This window comes from Monodelphis domestica, chromosome 7 (assembly GCF_027887165.1).
Source record: "Monodelphis domestica isolate mMonDom1 chromosome 7, mMonDom1.pri, whole genome shotgun sequence".
Classification (NCBI taxonomy): Eukaryota; Metazoa; Chordata; class Mammalia; order Didelphimorphia; family Didelphidae; genus Monodelphis; species Monodelphis domestica.
In genome coordinates, this window is record NC_077233.1 from 148,025,096 (window position 1) to 148,043,525 (window position 18,430).

The 18,430-nt window shown below is 41.4% G+C and overlaps 1 protein-coding gene across 2 annotated transcripts; it reads right to left on the reverse strand.

The window, feature by feature from the left end:
• Positions 1 to 14,130: 14,130 nt before the first annotated feature.
• On the reverse strand, positions 14,131 to 17,247 carry C7H16orf90 (chromosome 7 C16orf90 homolog). Of its 2 annotated transcripts, none has more exons than XM_001363852.4 (3): positions 17,092 to 17,247; positions 16,027 to 16,386; positions 14,131 to 14,677 (listed from the first exon to the last, which is right to left on the reverse strand). In XM_001363852.4, exons 1-3 carry the CDS (start codon positions 17,135 to 17,137, stop codon positions 14,520 to 14,522), a joined length of 564 nt encoding a protein of 187 aa, XP_001363889.1. In that variant the 5' UTR covers positions 17,138 to 17,247; the 3' UTR covers positions 14,131 to 14,519. The 2 variants fall into 2 exon arrangements, with proteins under 2 accessions (XP_001363889.1, XP_056661788.1); XM_056805810.1 differs by having other exon boundaries at positions 16,027 to 16,408; positions 17,092 to 17,220.
• Positions 17,248 to 18,430: the final 1,183 nt, after the last annotated feature.

The window sequence follows — 18,430 nt, forward strand, 5'->3', positions numbered from 1 at the left end:
TAAACTGCAGAGTTGGAACTTGAACCTAAATCCAGTGCTTTTTCCAATGTGCCATGAAGAGAGAGACAATGGAAGCACCATTTGATTCAGAGAGTCTCTTTTTAAAAGTTTCCCCTTCTTCCTCAGAGGCAGTGTGGCTGAGTGATTGACTCTCTAGGCCAAGCGCTCTTAACTCGGACTTCAGGAACTGTTTTTTAAAAACCTATTTAACTCTTTATATAATTGGTTTCTTTTGCAATCCTATGTCTATAAAAACATTCAGACAAGGGGTCCATGACTCACAAAAACAGGTGAAAACCATTGCTGTAGTCAAGTTTCTCTTGGAAAGTTCAGAATCATTGCTGAGCTGTGGCAAAAGTGGTTCTGCTTTCTCAGGAGTGCACTGCTCTAGGAATATTTTCTCTAATCTGTGTCTCATTGCAGAAGCCAACAAATTTCTTCCAACAAGTAATATACATATGCACATGACTGTATATATAAAACCATTTATATTTGTATTGCACTTCATCCTCTGCAGAGCCTTTTCATGTATATTATATTAACCTGAATATAAAGAATCTTAAAGTACACATCTAAAATGATGGGGCAGCTAGGTGGCACAGTGGATAGAATGCCAGGCCTGGAGTGTGTAAGACTCATCTTCCTGAGTTCAATTCTGACCTCAGACACTTACTAGCTATATGACCTTGGGCAAGTCACTTACCTGTTGGTTTCAGCTTCCTCATCCGTAAAATGAGCTGGAGAAGGAAATAGCAAACCACTCCATCGTCGTTGCCAAGAAAACCCCAAATGGGATCATGAGGTAGGCATAACTAGAATAACTGAACAACAACCACCTAAAATGATTTTTAGGGGTTTTTTTGTTAACATATAGAAATGCTTTTTGACATTTTAAAATTCAGATTTTCTCCCTTCTTACCCTACCCCTGAGGTAATGAATAGGTTATACCCATACTTTGATGTAATATATATTTCCATATTGCTCATGTCATGATAAAAGACACAAAACATACACTAAATCTCATGAAGGATATGTAGTCCAGATGGCATGTTTTGATCTGTGCTCAGATTCCAAGAGTTCCTTCTTTGGCTATGGAGAGCATTTTCTTCTTGAGTCCCTTGTGGTTATCTCGGAGCCTCACTTGGCTAATAATGGTTTAGTCCTTCACAATTGGTCATTGTAAAATATTTCTGATAACTGTATACATTGTTCTCTTGGTTCTGTTCACTTCACTTCGCATCAGTTCATTTAAGTCTTTCCAGATTTTCCTGAACTCATTCTGTTCAGCATTCTTCATGGTGCAATAGTATTGCATTACAACCATGTGCTGCATGTCCATCTAATCCCCAAGTGATGGACAATTCTTCAATTTCCAATTCTTTGCCACTACAAAAAGCTACTAAGAATATTTTGGTCAGGTAGGTCTTTTTCCCTTATCTCTGATCTCTAGGATACAGACCCAGTAGTGGTATTGCTAGGTCAAAGGGTATGTGTAGTTTTGTGATCCTTTGACCCTGGTTCATTGTTGTCCAGAATAGTTGTATCAGTTCCCAGTTCCACCAACAGTGTATTAGTGTTTCAATTTTCCCATATCACCTCAAACATTTATCATTTTCCTTTTTGGTCATGTTAGCCAGTCTGGTAGGTGTGAGGTGATATCTCAAGAGTTGCTTTAATTTGCATTTCTTGTATCAATAGTGATTTGGAACATTTATTTCATATGGATAGTTTTAATCTCTTCCTCTGAGAACTGCCTATTCATATCCTTTGACCATTTCTCATCTGGAGAACATTTTGTATTCTTAAAATTTGGCTCAGTTCTCTTTATAAGAATTGAGACTTTTGCAGGCATTCTTGCTATAAAATTTCCCCCAAATTTTGTTGTTTCCTTTGTAATCTTGGTTGCCTTAGTTTTATTTGTACAAAAACTTTTAAAATATAATGTAATCAAATTTATCTATTTCATTTTTTGTAATGTTCTCTATACCTTGTTCAGTCATAAATTTTTTCCTTATCCATAAATCTGAAACTTTTCCACATTCATCTAATTTGTTTATGGTGTCACCCTTTATTTATAGATTAAGTATCCATTTTGAATATATCTTTGTGTATGGTGTGAGATGTTGGTCTGTGCCTAATCTCTGCCATACAACTTTTCACTTTTCCCAGCAGTTTTTGTCAGATAGTGAGTTCTTCTCCCCAGAACTTGGATCTTTGGGTTTATGAAACACTAAGTTGCCATGAACATTAATTGCCATGTGTTGATCACTAAATCTATTCCATTGATCCACCACTCTATTTCTTAGCCAGTACTAGATTGTTTTGATAATTACTGCTTTATAGTATAGTTTGCTATCTGGTATAGCTGGATGCTTTCATTTCTAAAAAAAATTAATTCCCTTGATATTCTTGGCCTTTTGTTCTTCCAGATGAACTTTGCTATTTTTTCTAGTTCTATGAAATGATTTTTGGGTAGTTTGATTTGTATGGCCCTGAATAGATATATTAATTTAGGTAGGACTGTCATTTTCACTATATTGGCTCAGCCTATCTATGAACAATGTTTTTCCAATTGTTTACATCTGACTTTATTTGTGTGAAGAATGTTTTGCAATTGTGTTCATGTAGTGGCTGGGTTTGTTTTGCTAGGTATACTCCTAGGTATTTTATATTGTCTAGAGACATTTTGAATAGAATTTCCTTTTCTAGCTCTTGTTGGATTTTGTTTCTAGAATATAGAAACGCTGATGATTTATGTGAGTTCATTTTGTGTCTCGCAGCTTTGCTGAAGTTAATTCTGTTAGTTTTCAGGTTGATTCTCTAGGGTTCTCTAGATATACCATCATATTATCTCTGTAAAGTGTTTGTTTTTTTTTTTGAAAAGGAAAAGGAAAACAATATGTATCATGTAAGATAACATCACCTTACTCAAGTCTGATATGTTAATTTATGAGAAAATATGGCCTCTCAGACCTGGTAGTCTCTTGATTACTCTGTGATGCAATTAAGTATATGACAAGTACTAGCATCATTTCCATTTTGGATATAAGAACACAAAGGTTTCCCCAAGGGTTTTCAATAAATGAATGATTGTAGTCTTTTGGCTCCCAATCCCAGTGTTATTCCGCATGTCCATGCTATAGTAGGCAGTGTCTTCAGCTGCATCCTGGCTGAAACATTCATCTGGGATGATTATCATTGAAAAAAAAAAAGCTCAAGTAGATTGGGGAGAAATAGACATAATGTCTTTGGGTTTTGATATATTGCAGGAAATTAAGAATTTAGATGATTTTTAGGAGACTACCTACATTGGTGAGCCTAGAATGATGATTGCAGGATAATAAAGCAGGATAGTAAGAATACCCAAATCTCTAGCAGGATGCAATAGAATGTGCTACTTTAAAAGCCCTGTGTTCAAATCCAACTAGTTTTGTGACCTTGGACAAGTCAGCTTCATCTTTAAGATATACTGCCTATATCACAAAACTACTGTGAAGATTAAGAGAATCGTTTGTAACCATAAAGTACAAACAATTGTGAATTGGCATGAGTTCCTCTTTCCTTCAGAAATATCCATCCAAGAAAAACAGGACGTGAGTGAGAGAATCCCTACAAGTTGCTTTTGATGAATTTTTTTTAATTACTTCCTTCCCAGGATAATGATAGTTAGAGAGGCAAAACAGACAAAGCATTTATGAAGTGTCTATTATGTATCAGGTTCGCTAAAGTGCTGGGGATGTAAACCCAAGCAAGCAAGACAGTTGCTACCCTAAAGGAGTTAATGAGAAAAGACAACAGAGAGGTACTAGAAGGGGCAGGGGCAGGGTGGGGAGGGGGATGTCAAGAAAAGGGAAGGAGAAGGAGGTGGAGTCCAGAGAGATTCCAGGCAAGAGAGAGGTGAAACATGACTGGAGTCCTTCCCAAAATGGGAAGGGAGTGACTAATGGAAAGTAGGGCTCCTGGGCATAGATTTTCCAGGGTGGTGATGCAGCAGGCAAAGAGGAAGGTGAACAAAAGAACTAGGGGATGTAATTGATGAGCCACTAATAGTGATCTTGGAAAGGCCATGGGTACAAGTGCCATAAGATTAAAGGAAGGAAAATGTACAGTTTAAAAAAAATACTGGAAAACTTAAGGCCAGTCAGTGAACCTGATTTTTAATATGGCAGGATTCTCAAATACATTATTAAAGAGATGGTTATTCGACATCTAGAAAGGAAGCCAGACTCACCAACAGCCATGGTATTGCCAGAATTTCAACTGGCATTGTTTTGTGGGTCATGTCAGAGTAACCTCATTCTTTATAAGGTTATTAGACTTAATTTACAAGGTTATTATTACACAGTACCTAGGTTATTTGACTTGATTTACAAGATTATTAGATTAGATTTACAAGGTTATTATTCACTCAGGGAAGTGAATAATAAAGTACTTACTAAATGCTCTTTATATGCCAGACACAGCAGTAAGTGCTAGACACACAAATACAAAAGTGAGATAGTCCCTGACCTTAAGAAGCTCACATTCTAATGGGAGAGATAATACATGCAGGAGACTGGTGGCCCAGAAAGGGAATTTTGGTCTGGAGAATCACAGGGTCCGGTAAGATGATAAATGGTATGGCCAAATAATAATGTAGATTCAGCATACTTAGATTTGTTTAAATTACTGATTATATCAAACTCATTTCCCAAAACTATTCCTCATTTCCTCTTCTCAGTAAGCCTTGTGACAAATATTTTTAAAAAGAAAGGGGGGAAAAGCAGTTCAGAAAAATCAAATAATAAACTGACCAGATGTGATAGCATGTACAACATTCTATACAGTAAAAGGAGGGAAATGCATTTTCTTATTTTTTACTTCTCTAGGGCTCAGCTTGGTCATTATAATTATTGAGCTTTCAGTTTTGTTTTATTCTTTCCACTTATGTTGTCTCATGTATTTTTCCTTGTTCTTTCTTCATAACAGTCCATATAAGCCTTCCTGTGTTTCTCTAGATTCTTCATACTCATTATGAACAGCAAGTGTGCTTTTGTTCTTAGGATGCACATACTGACAGATGTTGTTCCTAAATGCTGGACTGAACAAGCATATTCAGTGTGATACATCATGAAATGATATCCTTTCCCTTTTTTAGTTCGGGATACTTCCTTTTAGTTTTTCTGTTCCACTCCCAGCTTGTGCAATCCTGGACAAAAACTGATGGAAAGTTCCACTTTGTTACAAAAACTAAAAACTTCCTAAAGATTAGAACTAGCCAGAAGGCTGCCTCCAAAGATTGTAGGTTCTCCCTCATTAGAGAAATCTTTAAGCAAGTACTGAATAACTTCCTAGTCATACCTGTTCCCTATTGCAACAATGTTGCAACATTGACTTTTAATTTTTTTTCTTGTTATTTACATTATGATAGTCACTGGGTAGATTATTTTCTTGGCTCACCTCACTTAACTCTGTAACACTTCATGTAGCTCTGTTTTTGTTGCATTCATCATTTCTTGAATTGATTACCACCCCACTTGGGGGTAGTATTAATTTTTTCAAGGGGTCACCAGTTGTGAATATCTAGCAAAATGGTGGCTGTACCAGTGCTTTGAAAGATAAGGAGCTATATGTTAAGCTATTTATAATGTCTCATTTTCTAGAGCTTCTCATTGGTTTTAGGCTTATGTTCTTGTTAAGTCTTAGTACAAGGCTTCTTTGTGCTGTGAATACTTATTTGGTATCATCTGAGTAGAGCATCATACTAAAAGAGCCAAAATCCTAGGTTCCATCCTTGTTACAGTGAGGTAGCATTACCCAGAGAAACTTTTATCAAAAAGAAAAATTATTTCACAGATAGATTGAGCCTTCTGGGAAATAGTTAAGTCACAAAAACAACCATATGAGAATATGGCAATGGCCCAGCAAAACTCATCCCCACAATTGGAGAGAAAATTCAAAAAGCCCTTTGCTGGAGGGCAGTAGTGCATGCAATTGTGTTTAGTCTTACCCAACTGTATTGGTCCTAAGAATCAGAACAAGGTTTGGAACTTTTATTTAATTCTGTAGTGATAATACTGTTGTAGATCTAAGTATTTTGGAAGCAAATTAAAGCCCCTCAATGATCCCAATTTGAGTTTTGATAGAGCCCTGTGGGAGTTCCATACAGTGAAAGTTGGACTAGATGATGATCTCCGAGGATTCCGTCCAGCTCTACCCCATTCTACCCCATAAGGTTCTTTACAACTCTGATGTCTCATTATTCTATGCTGATGAATAATTCACGCTGGTGTGAGACAGGTGTAATCAGATTATCAGGCTTGCTCAGGGTATCATCACAGTCATCAGGGCCCAGGTGCCAGAGGGCAATTATTTGGCAAGTGCTAACTTGTCCAACATGGAGTTTAGGATGCGCTGAAGCAAATAGACCTTGTCTTCAGAGAGGCAGGTTAACACTGCTCTACCGGCTGGGTCACATTTAGGGACTGCTGGGAGCTAAATTCATTTTTTCCCATGTAGGTATAACTCAGCTTAGCTTCCATTATCCTCACTGTTCTAACCAAAGGAATTGTGTGTCAAGAGTTGGACCAGAATCTCCAGGTATTCTGATGCCAGCTGCAGCAATGTTTCTATATACCACATTACTTCTAATTATCCTATTCCTGTCTGTGTCTGAATAGGAGAAAATTGTCTCTGCTTAGGGGTAAGGAGGCTTTACAGTAGATTTCATGGGAATTGAGGCCAGGCAGAAGTATGGCTTCTATACAACAGTCTCTGCAGGGTTTAGGAACTGTGAAGTCTGCTTTGGACCTGACATGGGGATATAGTTGTGGCCTGTCACACTACGGTAATCAGCCTGGGGATCCTCGCTCATTAAAGGAATTTTAGTGTCATTAATTACTAGTAGATTTGGTAGTTTATACCGAACATAATCTGCATCTTATAACCACTTCAACTAAATCTTTGAAACTTGCAAAAGGTACTCCTTTACTGATAATCAATGCTTATTGGACACTTGGGTTCATTACTCCTATTACTCTGATTTGTGTGGGGAAAAGGGGAAGGGAAATGAAAAGGGAGCCAGAGAAACAATTTTGCTAGCTTTCCTTTTGTCGTCACTAAATGAATCAATGGAAAGTTGACTTCAGAGACAGGAAGATTGAATTTAACTTCCCTCTGACATAAACTCCTTGTTTGGCTCTGGGCAAGTCCCTTAACCCTTCAGTGAGTTGAGCAACTCCCCAAGTTACTGGGATACTGGGGCATTGCCCTATCTGCAAGTGCCAGGAATTTCCACTTCAGGGAATTCCCCACACCAATGAAATCACAATTCTGAAACACTTTTATTTTTTCAACTTAATTTTTTTTCAATTATTTCAATACTTTCCAATTAGACAAAATTTGATTTCCCCCCCTCCCACTTCTGCCTCTCTCCTCTTTGAAAAAGAAAAGGGGAGGGGGAAGCCCTGTATACTCAAGCAAAACAAATGCCCACGTTGGCTATATCCATCCACATTTGTGTGTATTTGTATGTGCATGTACATACAAGAAAACGGGTTCTCCAGCAGCCACTACTACACCATCCACACATGAAATCATTAGAGCAAATGGAGAAATTTTGAAAGCTGTGGATATGTTCACTTCCTTTGGTGGTATACTTTGCAGGTATATACACATATGGTTGATGCACATATTGCCAGAGCTAGCTCAGTGTTTGGGAAACCACAAAGAAAATGGGAAAGAGAAGAGATCTCGGTCTATCTACCAAACTGAAGGTCTACAGAGCCGAGCCATGCTTGTGCTACCCAGACAGACTACCAGCACCTGCCAGAAAATCGAGCTGCTTCCATTTGAATTGTCTCAAGGAGATTCTGAAGGTCACTTGGCAAGAAAGGGGAACCAGACACCGGGGTCCTTTCTTGAACAGAACTACCACATGTTCAAACTCTTCTGCAGACGTGCAGCTATGATGGGCTGGTCATGTTCAAATGCCAAACACACATTTGCTTAAAAGACTTATAGAGAACTCACACAAAGCAAGTGCTTGCAGGAAGCTCAGAAGTGAAACAAAGACATTGACGATTCCTCTAAAGAACTTTGGTATCAATTGTGAGACATGAAAGAGACTAGTGTAGTGTGCCCGCATCAAAGAAGGTCCGTTAGCTCAAAAGGAATGGGAGATGTATACATTTAGAGACATCTCCATTCTTAGTGTTCATATATTTGTGCCCAACTTAAGGGAGAGCCATCTGAGCTTGTCCTGGTCTGATTAGCTCCAGTTGGAGGCAACCATACATTGACCCTGACATTATGATGGTATTTTGGTTTTCTTCAAGTATGAAGGACAACAAACACACATACGTATACATCATTTACCTACACATATGTGTGAACATACACTCATGTGTATGTCTCAATTTTCATTGTCCTTTGCTTCTTGGGAGGTGGGTAATATATTTCATTATGAGTCCTCTGGAATCAGGATTGTGAACTGTCACTTTAAATACCATCCAAGTATCCTGCATTGCCTTACCACTGAGGTTGTTTATTTTGTGGTATACAAGAGACTAGGTTTAATATTTTTACTCCTGGAAGTTATTTTTATTTTTGAAAATTGGCATTCTCCCAGTACAAGCTTTTGCTCAAAAATGTTTCCATCAAATGACCTAATTATAAACTATATTGATAGAAATGTAATGATCAGATTGAGGGAAAATCATAGTTCTTTGTCCTATTATATAGACCAGATCTATAGTACTGGGTCCAAGCTGCAGCATATACAGAAGAGGACTACCAGAACAATATGAAGACTCAATAACATGGGTATAGATTTGAAGTATGTTTTTATGCTCCATCACCTGTGCCTTGAAAGCTCTCAAATTGACCCTCCAACTGCTCGGACAGGGTATTTTCTGGTAAAGAAGCTCTGCTGCTAGATACCATGGCCAGTGGAGAGAAGGGAGAGAAAATCCCCTTCTTCCTCTACCTATCAAGAAATAAACAACTGGATTCTTTAACAGCTGGCACCTTCCTTAACTGTGCCTCTCTCAAATACAGGTCCATTTATGAAAAGTCTTATCTGGTGTCTATATTCCTATTTGTCTCATTTTGTAAAGGGACAACAGGGTGTTTACATTTTATTAACATTAACTCATTATATGGTCATATTCAGGGATTGCCTCAACTAAGGTGAGACAGTGAAGGACTTGGGTATGATTGACATGGAGAAGACTTAGAAGAATGTGGTTTTCAAATATCTGTTATGTGGGATGAGGAGTTTGATTTGATCCTTTTGACTCGGCAAAACTAGAGTCAGTAGATGGAATTTACAGGGAGGTATACATATAATATGTTATATATATTTTTATATATATTTATTTATATATATTTATATTTTATATATATATTTTAAATTTAGTCAATTGAGAACAGTATTCTTTGGTTACAAGAATCATACTCTTTCCCTCCCTCCCCTACTTCCACCCTTCCCATAGCCAACACGCAATTCCACTGGGTATTACATGTGTCCTTGATCAGAACCTATTTCCATATTGTTGTTTGCATTAGGATGATCACTTAGAGTCTACATCCCAATCATATCCCTTCAACCCATGTATTCAAGCAGTTGTTTTCCTTCAGTGTTTCTACTCCCAGAGTTTTTCCTCTGAATGTGGATAGCATTCTTTCTCATAGATCTCTCAGGGAGGTATATTTTTGGTTTAACATTGTTTGAGGATAATGAAGAATGGAGGAGAGCAAAGAAGGGAAAATCTTAATTTTTTAAGAGACAGTAACATGTAAATTAATGACTAGTATCCTAGAGCTTTGAAGTTCATTGATTTTTTGATTCCTGGAAAAATTATAGAATAGTCATTCATGAACATCTAGAGAAGGATCCAGTGACCACATAGTTTCATCTACAATATAGGTCATTCCAGTTGCTGATAAAACTAGCATTATTTCTGTGATAGTACTTTTTTTTTTAGTGGCTTTGGAGTCTGTTAAAAGCTTTAGAGGCACACTCCTATGCTGAGCAGAAGTTTTCTGTTTTGAAGGGTATTTTTATTTTTCTGAACAAATTAAAAAAAACAACTTTTCTACTAAAAACAAAAAAATACTCAGAAGGGAATGCCAAGCCATTTCCCTTCTTGACACATTGACTTGACTGGTAGATCATGGGGCTGCTGTATATAAAATTTACCTAGCTTCTATCAAAATATTTGATAGTCTCTGATGCAATTCTTATGGACAAGCTGAAAATACATAGGCTGGGCATTTAAGACTGGTTGAATGGCCAGACCTAAATAGTCATTGATATCAACTAAAAAAAAGGTTTTGGGGGGCAACTGGGTAGTTCAGTGGATTGAGAGCCAGAGCTAGAGACAGGAGATCCTAGGTTCAAATCTGCCCTCAGACACTTCCCAGCTGTGTGACCCTGGGCAAGTCACTTAACCCCCATTTCCTAGCCCTTGCCACTCTTCTGCCTTGGAACCAATACACAGTATTGATTCCAAGACAGAAGGTAGGGGTTTGTTTGTTTAAATTAAAAAAGGTTTTGAATAGAATACCCCAGGGATCTGCCCTTGATTAGCACTTAACATGGTGCCTGACATGGAGTAGGTGCTTACTAAATGCTGGTCGAATAACCCTTTACTTAAAAATTACTTGGATAAAGGAATAGATAGCAGACTGATCATTTACAGATGACAGAGATTTACAGATGACACAAAACTGGAAGGATAGGGAGTGCAATTTATGATAGTCAACCAAAAAGATCTGAAAGTTGGCTCAAATTAAACATGATGAAATAATATGCTCAGTATTACATATGGGTTTTAAAAAAAATAAAACTTTCCAAGTACAAGTTGTATATGTATATGTGTTGGGGTGTGGGTGGTGGGGGTAGAGGGAGAAGGAATGTGACTAGGAATGTTCATCTGAAAAAAAGATCCCAGAGTTTTAATAGGCTGCAAATTGAGTGTGAATCAACATTGCCTTATGACATCCAAAAAAACCTAATTTCAATCTTAAACTTCACCGGAAGGGGTATAATGTCCAGCACTAGCAAAGTGACAATCTACTGTACTCTGTCCTGGTCAGACCACATCTGAAGTTTAGGCTCTACATGTTAGGACTTTACATGTATTCTCAAAATAAATGTAAGCTCCTTGAGGGCAGGGGTTTTTACTTTGTACCATCTTTGAAAAAAAATTATTAAAAGGATCAAAAGCATATCCATGGGACACTCCATCCCAAACCTTTTATGTTAGCATAAAACTTGAAAAATCTAAAGATCATGACTTATGAAAATCATTTGAGGGAATGTGAGGCACTATCGTGAAGACTTAGGGGGATGTGATAGCTGTTTTCAAGCATTTGCCTGGCAGATGATAGAGAGTTGAAACTTGTTCACCTTGACCCACAAGGGCAGAATTAGCAGCAGTGAATAGAAGCTGTGAAGAAGCTGATTTTGGCTTGATAAAAGAAAAAGCTTACTAAAAATAGGAGTAACCTAAAAGTGGAATGGGTTGCTCAGGTGGTGGTGTGTTCCCCTTCACTAGATGTCATCAAACAAAGGCTAGATTGCCATGTGTAGGATATGTTGCCAATTAGATTCTTGTCCACACCTGAGGATCTGTGATAAGAACTTTCTAAGACCTAACAGTGAAACAGGCTGTCTTATGAGGTTATTGGGTTCACCAGCACTGGAGATAATGCCTATAGCATCTAGTTCACAGGATTAATTGTGAGGTTCATATGAACTCATTTCTGTAAAGCCTTTACAAACTTTAATGTTCTTTTAAATGGCTATAGCCAAACCTAATAGCAACAATAGCACTTATATAAGACTTTAAAGTTTGCAGAGCACTTGTAAATTTTATTTTCACAACCACCATGAAGTGCTATATCCCTATTTTACAAATGAGGATACTGAGGCAACTAGAGAGTGACTTTCTAGTTCTAGGTCCAGCACTTTATTCACTGTAATGTCTAGCTGCCTTGATTTCTTGAGATTTGGTAACTGGGGTTCCTGAAGCTTAAGGATGAATCTTGTACCAGACCTTGGAATTCCCTATTTCTTCAAAAATTCTATGAGTCTAAAGTACCCAAGGATGCCACAGACTTTAGTCTGCATCTGCAATATAAGGATTGTTCTTGGCTGTGCAGGAATGAATCTTCAGAAGCTGCTATTTTTTAAGAGTCAGGCCAGTGTGTTGGAAATACTCCAAATCCTCCTCCCCACCCTGGCACATCACCTGTGTTGCTTTGTGTTTCTCAGGCCCTAATTTTTTTTAATGTTTTATTGATGGTTTGAAAAAAAGGTACTTCCACATCCCAATGACCTCCCCCCCCCCACCCCCAGAACTCTTCCCCTTTTAACAGCTAAGTAGTTAAGCAAAACAAATCAACACATTGGCTTTGCCTCACAATGGATCACAGACTCAACCACTTCTGTGCCAAGATCAGCCTCTAGTTTCCTTTTCTGGAAGGTCCATTTCTGGATCCCTGCCAAAACTTCTTTGGGGGAGTGGTCAGAGGCAAGGATTTTAACTCCTTGAGAGCAGGGATTTTTTATTTTGTCATCTTTATATCTACATCACTTAGAATGGTGCTTAGCACATAGGAGGCACTGAAATGCTGCTTTATCACATTTTTCTAAATATATTTCAGCACCATGGAGAGGCAACATGGTGTGATGGGTAGAGCAATCCCTGGACTAAATTCGAACCTGGGTTTTCCTACTGACAAGTCGCTTTTTCTAGGGGTCCCTCGCCTTTCTATTCTATACAATTAGTATGGATTCATTTATCTACAAGTTCCCTTCCAGCTTTGACATTCTATGATGACTTCCTCCCAGCCTTGCTTCAAAGTATTTCAGCTTTCCCTCTGCCCTGATCTTCATCAATGTGTTCTCTCAGGGCAACAGAGCCTATCAAAAAAGTGTCAGGTACCTAGAACCAACAAATTCTTGCTCCTTCCCTTTTCCCTAAAACTTGGCAAGAATGACTTTGGACTTGGGTGGTGGAGGCAGGATGTCCCATCTGTGTTCCTGTGCTACCACCCCATCCCAACCATGATTTCTATTAACTGGAGAACGTTTCTACCATGTTGGGAAATCTGAGTGGAGGCTTAGGGAAATGAGAAGAGCTAAAGTAATGGCTATGGTGATCGAATATAAGATACTTTAGTAGGCATATGGGGAAGATATTTGGAGACAGGAACCCCATACCACATGGATTGCTACAAATTTCCACCTAATTCAAGTGTCCCTGGCAAGATGACTAACTTCCCAGGACACATCAAGTACTACTACTATTATCCCACCTCATTCAAATAGCTCTTAAGAGTCTGGTGCCCAGTAGGGTAGAGTTGGAGATATGAAGGTACCCCATATCCTTGTTCACAGAAGCTGTTGAATACCCCTAATTAAGGTAGCTAGAATTCCAGATGGGAATAATCTTCTAGTCCTTTTAACTTGACTTTTTTCCTTGGGTAGATGTGAGTGTTGGCATGACACCTGAATACAAGGATGCCACATACCCAAGCTTGAACTCCTCAGAGTAGGCAATCCCTACCTTCCCTCAGTCTTTGGCTTTTCTGTCCTCCCAATCCTCCCTCTCTCTGGCTTTACTCAGCTTTCCTGCTGCTAAGCCAGGGGGCTAATGAGGTTTTAATAGAGTTTCCTTTTCCCCATACAAAGCAGCTTCTTCCTGTTAGGGACCAATGGAAGCCTGAGCGCCCAGCATCGCCTGACCAACTGGTCTGAGAGTGAGAACTCAGGATCACAGATTTAGAGCTGGAAGGGAATTGAAGGCCATTTAGTTCAACCTCCTCATTTTATATTTAAGCGAGACCCAGAAAAGTTAAGGAAGGTCACACAGTGTCAGAGACAGGATTTAAACCAAGGTCTTCCTAATTCCACATCTAGTACTCTATCCTCTATGAGATGCTGTCTCTTTAAGGGATTAGTATACAGAAGTAGGAATTGGAGACCTGCAGAAAGGCTTAACGCTAGGGACCAGTAGAGAAGAAAGGGGTGACCCTGACCCCATTCCCAAGGCCCTGATATTCATAGCTCATCTCCCTGGGCTTTCTGGGAACGTCCTTGTGTGTAAACCTGGGCAGGAGGCAGGGGCCTAGAGGCAGACTTGAGGATGGACAGACCTCTCCCTTTATTCAGATGTAGGACCTGCTGGTTCCCAGGCCTGCTCGACTGGGATTATCTGCCTTTGACACCATCTCCGAGGCAATAGAGTATGTAGTGCATGCCCGGGCTGCTTGGACCACCGACCCTGCTTCTCCTTTCTCCGACCCTCAGGCGGGAACCTCTTCCCTCTCCTCTCACTTCCCTGAGACCCCAGTCGGATTCCCCTCCGAGGGAACTTCCTCAGCTGTCTTGGCATCCTGGAGGGTTGCTTGCCAGGGGTAACTTGGAGAGTCTGGAGGGAGGCTGTTCTCCCAGGGACCTGTAGCCTCAGGCCATTCCCTCCACCTGCCCCCAGAGCTGGGGGAACCAGCCCTGCTGCTTGGGACCGCCCTATGGCCTCTCCTGGGCCCCGGGCCGGGTCCTCTTGCACATAGGACATGTTGACTCCTCTAAGGCTCCCCAAGACCTCTTGGGCCTGGAGCCTGAGCCCTCGGGTGGCCGGGGCTGGGAGAGGGCACCCTTGGTTGGGTCGGTGCTGGAGCTGGAAGCTGAGGAAAGGGGAAAGAAACAAGTCAATAATGAGAATGTGAGGTGTAGACAGGTAGAGATGGGGGCACACGACCCAGCCTGTAACTCTTTGTTCCATACAACCATAAGTGTCTGTGCTCTCCTCTAGAAGGCCTTTAGAGGATGGGTTAATGCCTTGAGCACTTGCACACACACACAGACACAGACAGACACACACTCCCTACGCAGAGATGCTAAACGAGCCTGGTTCTTCTTGCTCTCAAGCCAAGGCTTTCCCTCTTTGCTAGTGTTTCCTGGTCCTCTTCCACTTCTTCCTGAATTAGGAAGGGACACGGTGCTCTTTGCTTGGCATCTAAGGGAAACAATTCTGGGGCTCAGGAGGCCACAGATGAGAGGCCAAAAGGAGATGGTCCTGGGGGAAAAGCCTGGGGCCCTGTTAGGAGTCTAGGAGGACAGACAGGGCAAGGAAGGCTAAAAAAAGCCTCCAGAAGGGAATTGCATAGATAACAAAAATATACTCCACTACAGCAAGTCGCTCCAATACAAAACCAGCATCTATACACACAGCCCTGGCTTTCCATCCACAGAAATAAACTGCCAGCATCCCTGCATATTGACACGCTCCCAGCAATGCATGCTACACACACACAGGTAATTAATTACAAATTGTATATATAATATGCATGTTCATGAATCCGTAGTGCACACAAACCCACCTGTCATTTTCCACATTCATGGCTAACCAATGCCTCAGAGAATGGCTATCTCTCCCATTCTCCACACAGATCCCTAGCTAGCAGCTCTCACCTTCACAGGCACCTTCCTCCAGGCACCCCCCAAGTCCAAACGCCTTATATCCAGTCATCCTCATCCTCCCGCTGTCCTATGCAGTCGGCTGCTACTCTGCAATGCCCGTGCACCCCGCAGCACCCCTGCCCACAGGTTCAGCCACCCCCCTGGCACCCGCTGCCCCACACACAACGACAATATTTCGGCCTCCTCTCTGTCCTGCTCTAATCCGTGACCCGAGGCACACGAGAGGATTTTTCTGCTCCCCATCTGACTGTCTGGCCCAGAGAAAGTATGAGAGTGGGGAAGAGGGATGGGCGGTCCTTGGACTTACCGATATTGGAGCTGCACGGACCTCAGGGAATCCTTGCCAATTCTTGCCATGTGAGATTCTACCCCAAACACTGCCTGCTCTCCAGGCTGCGCCACTGGAAATGGCTTTGGGTAGAGATGGTGCCCACCCTTCCTAAACCCATCCTTTAGCACCCTGTTCCCTGGGACAGCCCCTAGCTGAGCTGGGCTGGGCTGCCCTTCCTACCTTCCCTGAGTCCTGTTCCCGGCCAGTCATGGGCATCCTCACCTGTACTCCCTAGGTTCTCCCTGGGTGGTTGGGGACCTGGTGAATCCAGGGGGTGATTGGTGGAGCTCAAAGGGCCAGGAAGTTCGAGGGCCCATGCCCCGCCCTTGGGCAAGGGCCCCACCCGTGGGAGGCAGCCCCCTGCCATTAGCCTCCCCAGCCAGTGGCTCTCGCACTGGCCGGCAGGTTGCATGCTGCTGGGCAGATAGAGTGCCAGGCTCCGAAGGTGACGAAGGCGGAAGTTCTTGGGCTTGCTGCCTGGTGGGCTGGGGCACTGCTGCCTCCGGGCCCCCAGACCCCCCTCGTAGATGTTGGGGGGGGTGTCGGCGCTGCCTGGGCAGCCCAAAGTCAGGCTCACTGCATCTATGACGAAAACACAGACACCCTTGAGAGGGGGAGGGGGGACGCTCTGGGGGAGATACCCAGGGGAACCAGCCAACTTCCTCTTCCAGCTAACACCCCGGGTCCTCTTCCTTTCCTTCCAGTTAGGGCTCAGTCTAGGTAAACCTGAATTTATTACTGTCCTGCTTGCCCTCAGGTTTCCTTCTGTCAAGTGGAGTCATTCATCTCTATATGGCTAGGTAAGTCCCCCATTTTCAGAGAGCTGTGAGGACAAAAAGAATAAAGGCCTTTGGTGAATAGGATAGCTGGAGCCGGTCAGAAGCCAAGGGGTTCAAGTCTGCTCACCACTTAGAGGTCCATTCAAACTGGAAAGAGTTCTCTTTGGAACTACTGGGACAGCGGCTAGGAACAAACTTCCTAGTGGATAGTCTTCTTGAGGCTTTAAATGCTTTCTGTTTCTGTCTTCACTTTCCATCTTAGAGATGGATGTGGCTTAGGGAGTATGATTGTTTGGGTACCAGTTTAGAAGTAATGAAACTGGTTCCGAAAGAAGTAATTTGACCAAGATCACACAAGCCTCTAGCCACCAGAATCCCTAGACAAGTGGCCTACTCCTCCAGCACTTAGCATGTTGATGGTCCTGCAGGATGGGAGAAACTTCTCTTTTCTGCCTCTTTTGTTCATGTCCCCCTTTCCCAACCTTCTATATGCTCCCCAGTACAATACCTTCTCTTATTCGCAGCTCAGAGAAAGCACAGACCAAAGCCTCCATTGAGGTCCAGTGTGGCTAGCTGGAGAAGCTGCCAGGGCTCCAACACCTTGGGTCCTCTCAAAATATCCTGGCCTAAAGTCTGGGGCTGCATGGCAACCCTGCTGTACAGCTTTGTGATGTCATAACTGGGAATACCATCCTTTCTTCCCCTGGCTATCAGGGAGGGCCAGAGAGAGGACCAGCTGAAAGAAATGTTTATTGAATACCTCTTACTGCCACACTTTCCCTCACTGATCCAACATTGGACTTGATCTAGATGCAGCTGAGTGTGTCTAGTGCCAAGGACAAAAATGCCTCCAGAGTAGTCAGGGGTCCTAGTTTGTAATTGTGAGATTTAAAATGGTTGAGGTCTTAAACTGTAGTGATTAAAATAGTGGAAGATATAAATTGTGATAGATATAAAAGAGGGTGAGTAAATTTTACCGCAGAAATATGTTTCACTACAGTGTCTTGGGTTTTAAAATCAAATATAAGGTGGTCGCCAGGGAAATATTCCCAATTATTCAAATACCCAAGTCAATTGGGTTTTATAGAGATTTTAATTAACAATACAATGAGTAATCAAAGAAAGAGAGAGAGAGTAAGAAAGGAATAAGTATGAAGGGCCTCAAGCCAATATGGCCTAGACCTGAGTCTTAAAAGAGAAATCAGTCAGTTTTTTAACACTCACCACAAGGTCTGACTAAACAAGGATACTAGTGACACCAGGCCAGCGTCCTTCCTCAAAGAGTCTTCCAGCCAGAGATTGTTTCAAAGGGCCTCTCTCAAGAGCCTCCAGAGCTCCTACCCCAGAGGGACAGAGCCCCTCAGAGGAGCACCTCAAGGAGCTCTCCTTCAGAATGAGATTTCCTCCAAGAGCACTTCTCCTCAAAGAGATCTATCTCCAAGGAAAGAGCCCTCAAGCATCAGTCCTCAAGGAAATGAGTCTCTCAGAATGAGATCCTCCAGAATGAGAATCAGAAATCAAGATCCTGAATGAGATCCAAGCTCTTATTTTTAAGGGCAAAAATTTCCTCTGTCACCTCCCCTAAGTCCTTACATCTACCAATCACTGTAGATGTTTCTAAAGGACCGCCCATTTGAATTCATAGCTGAGTAGTTTTAATCTCTTTAGTAAGTCAGAAAAAAATGCTGCTGTGTCGACAAATTTCATTAAGAAAAAACCTCTGAATAAGTTATCACACTTTTAGGTTTAAGTAGTTTACAAGTTGCCCCACCTATATGGGTACCTAGCATCCCATTGTATCAATTTTAAAAACAGGCATGACTCAAAGAACTTCCTGTACTTTCCAT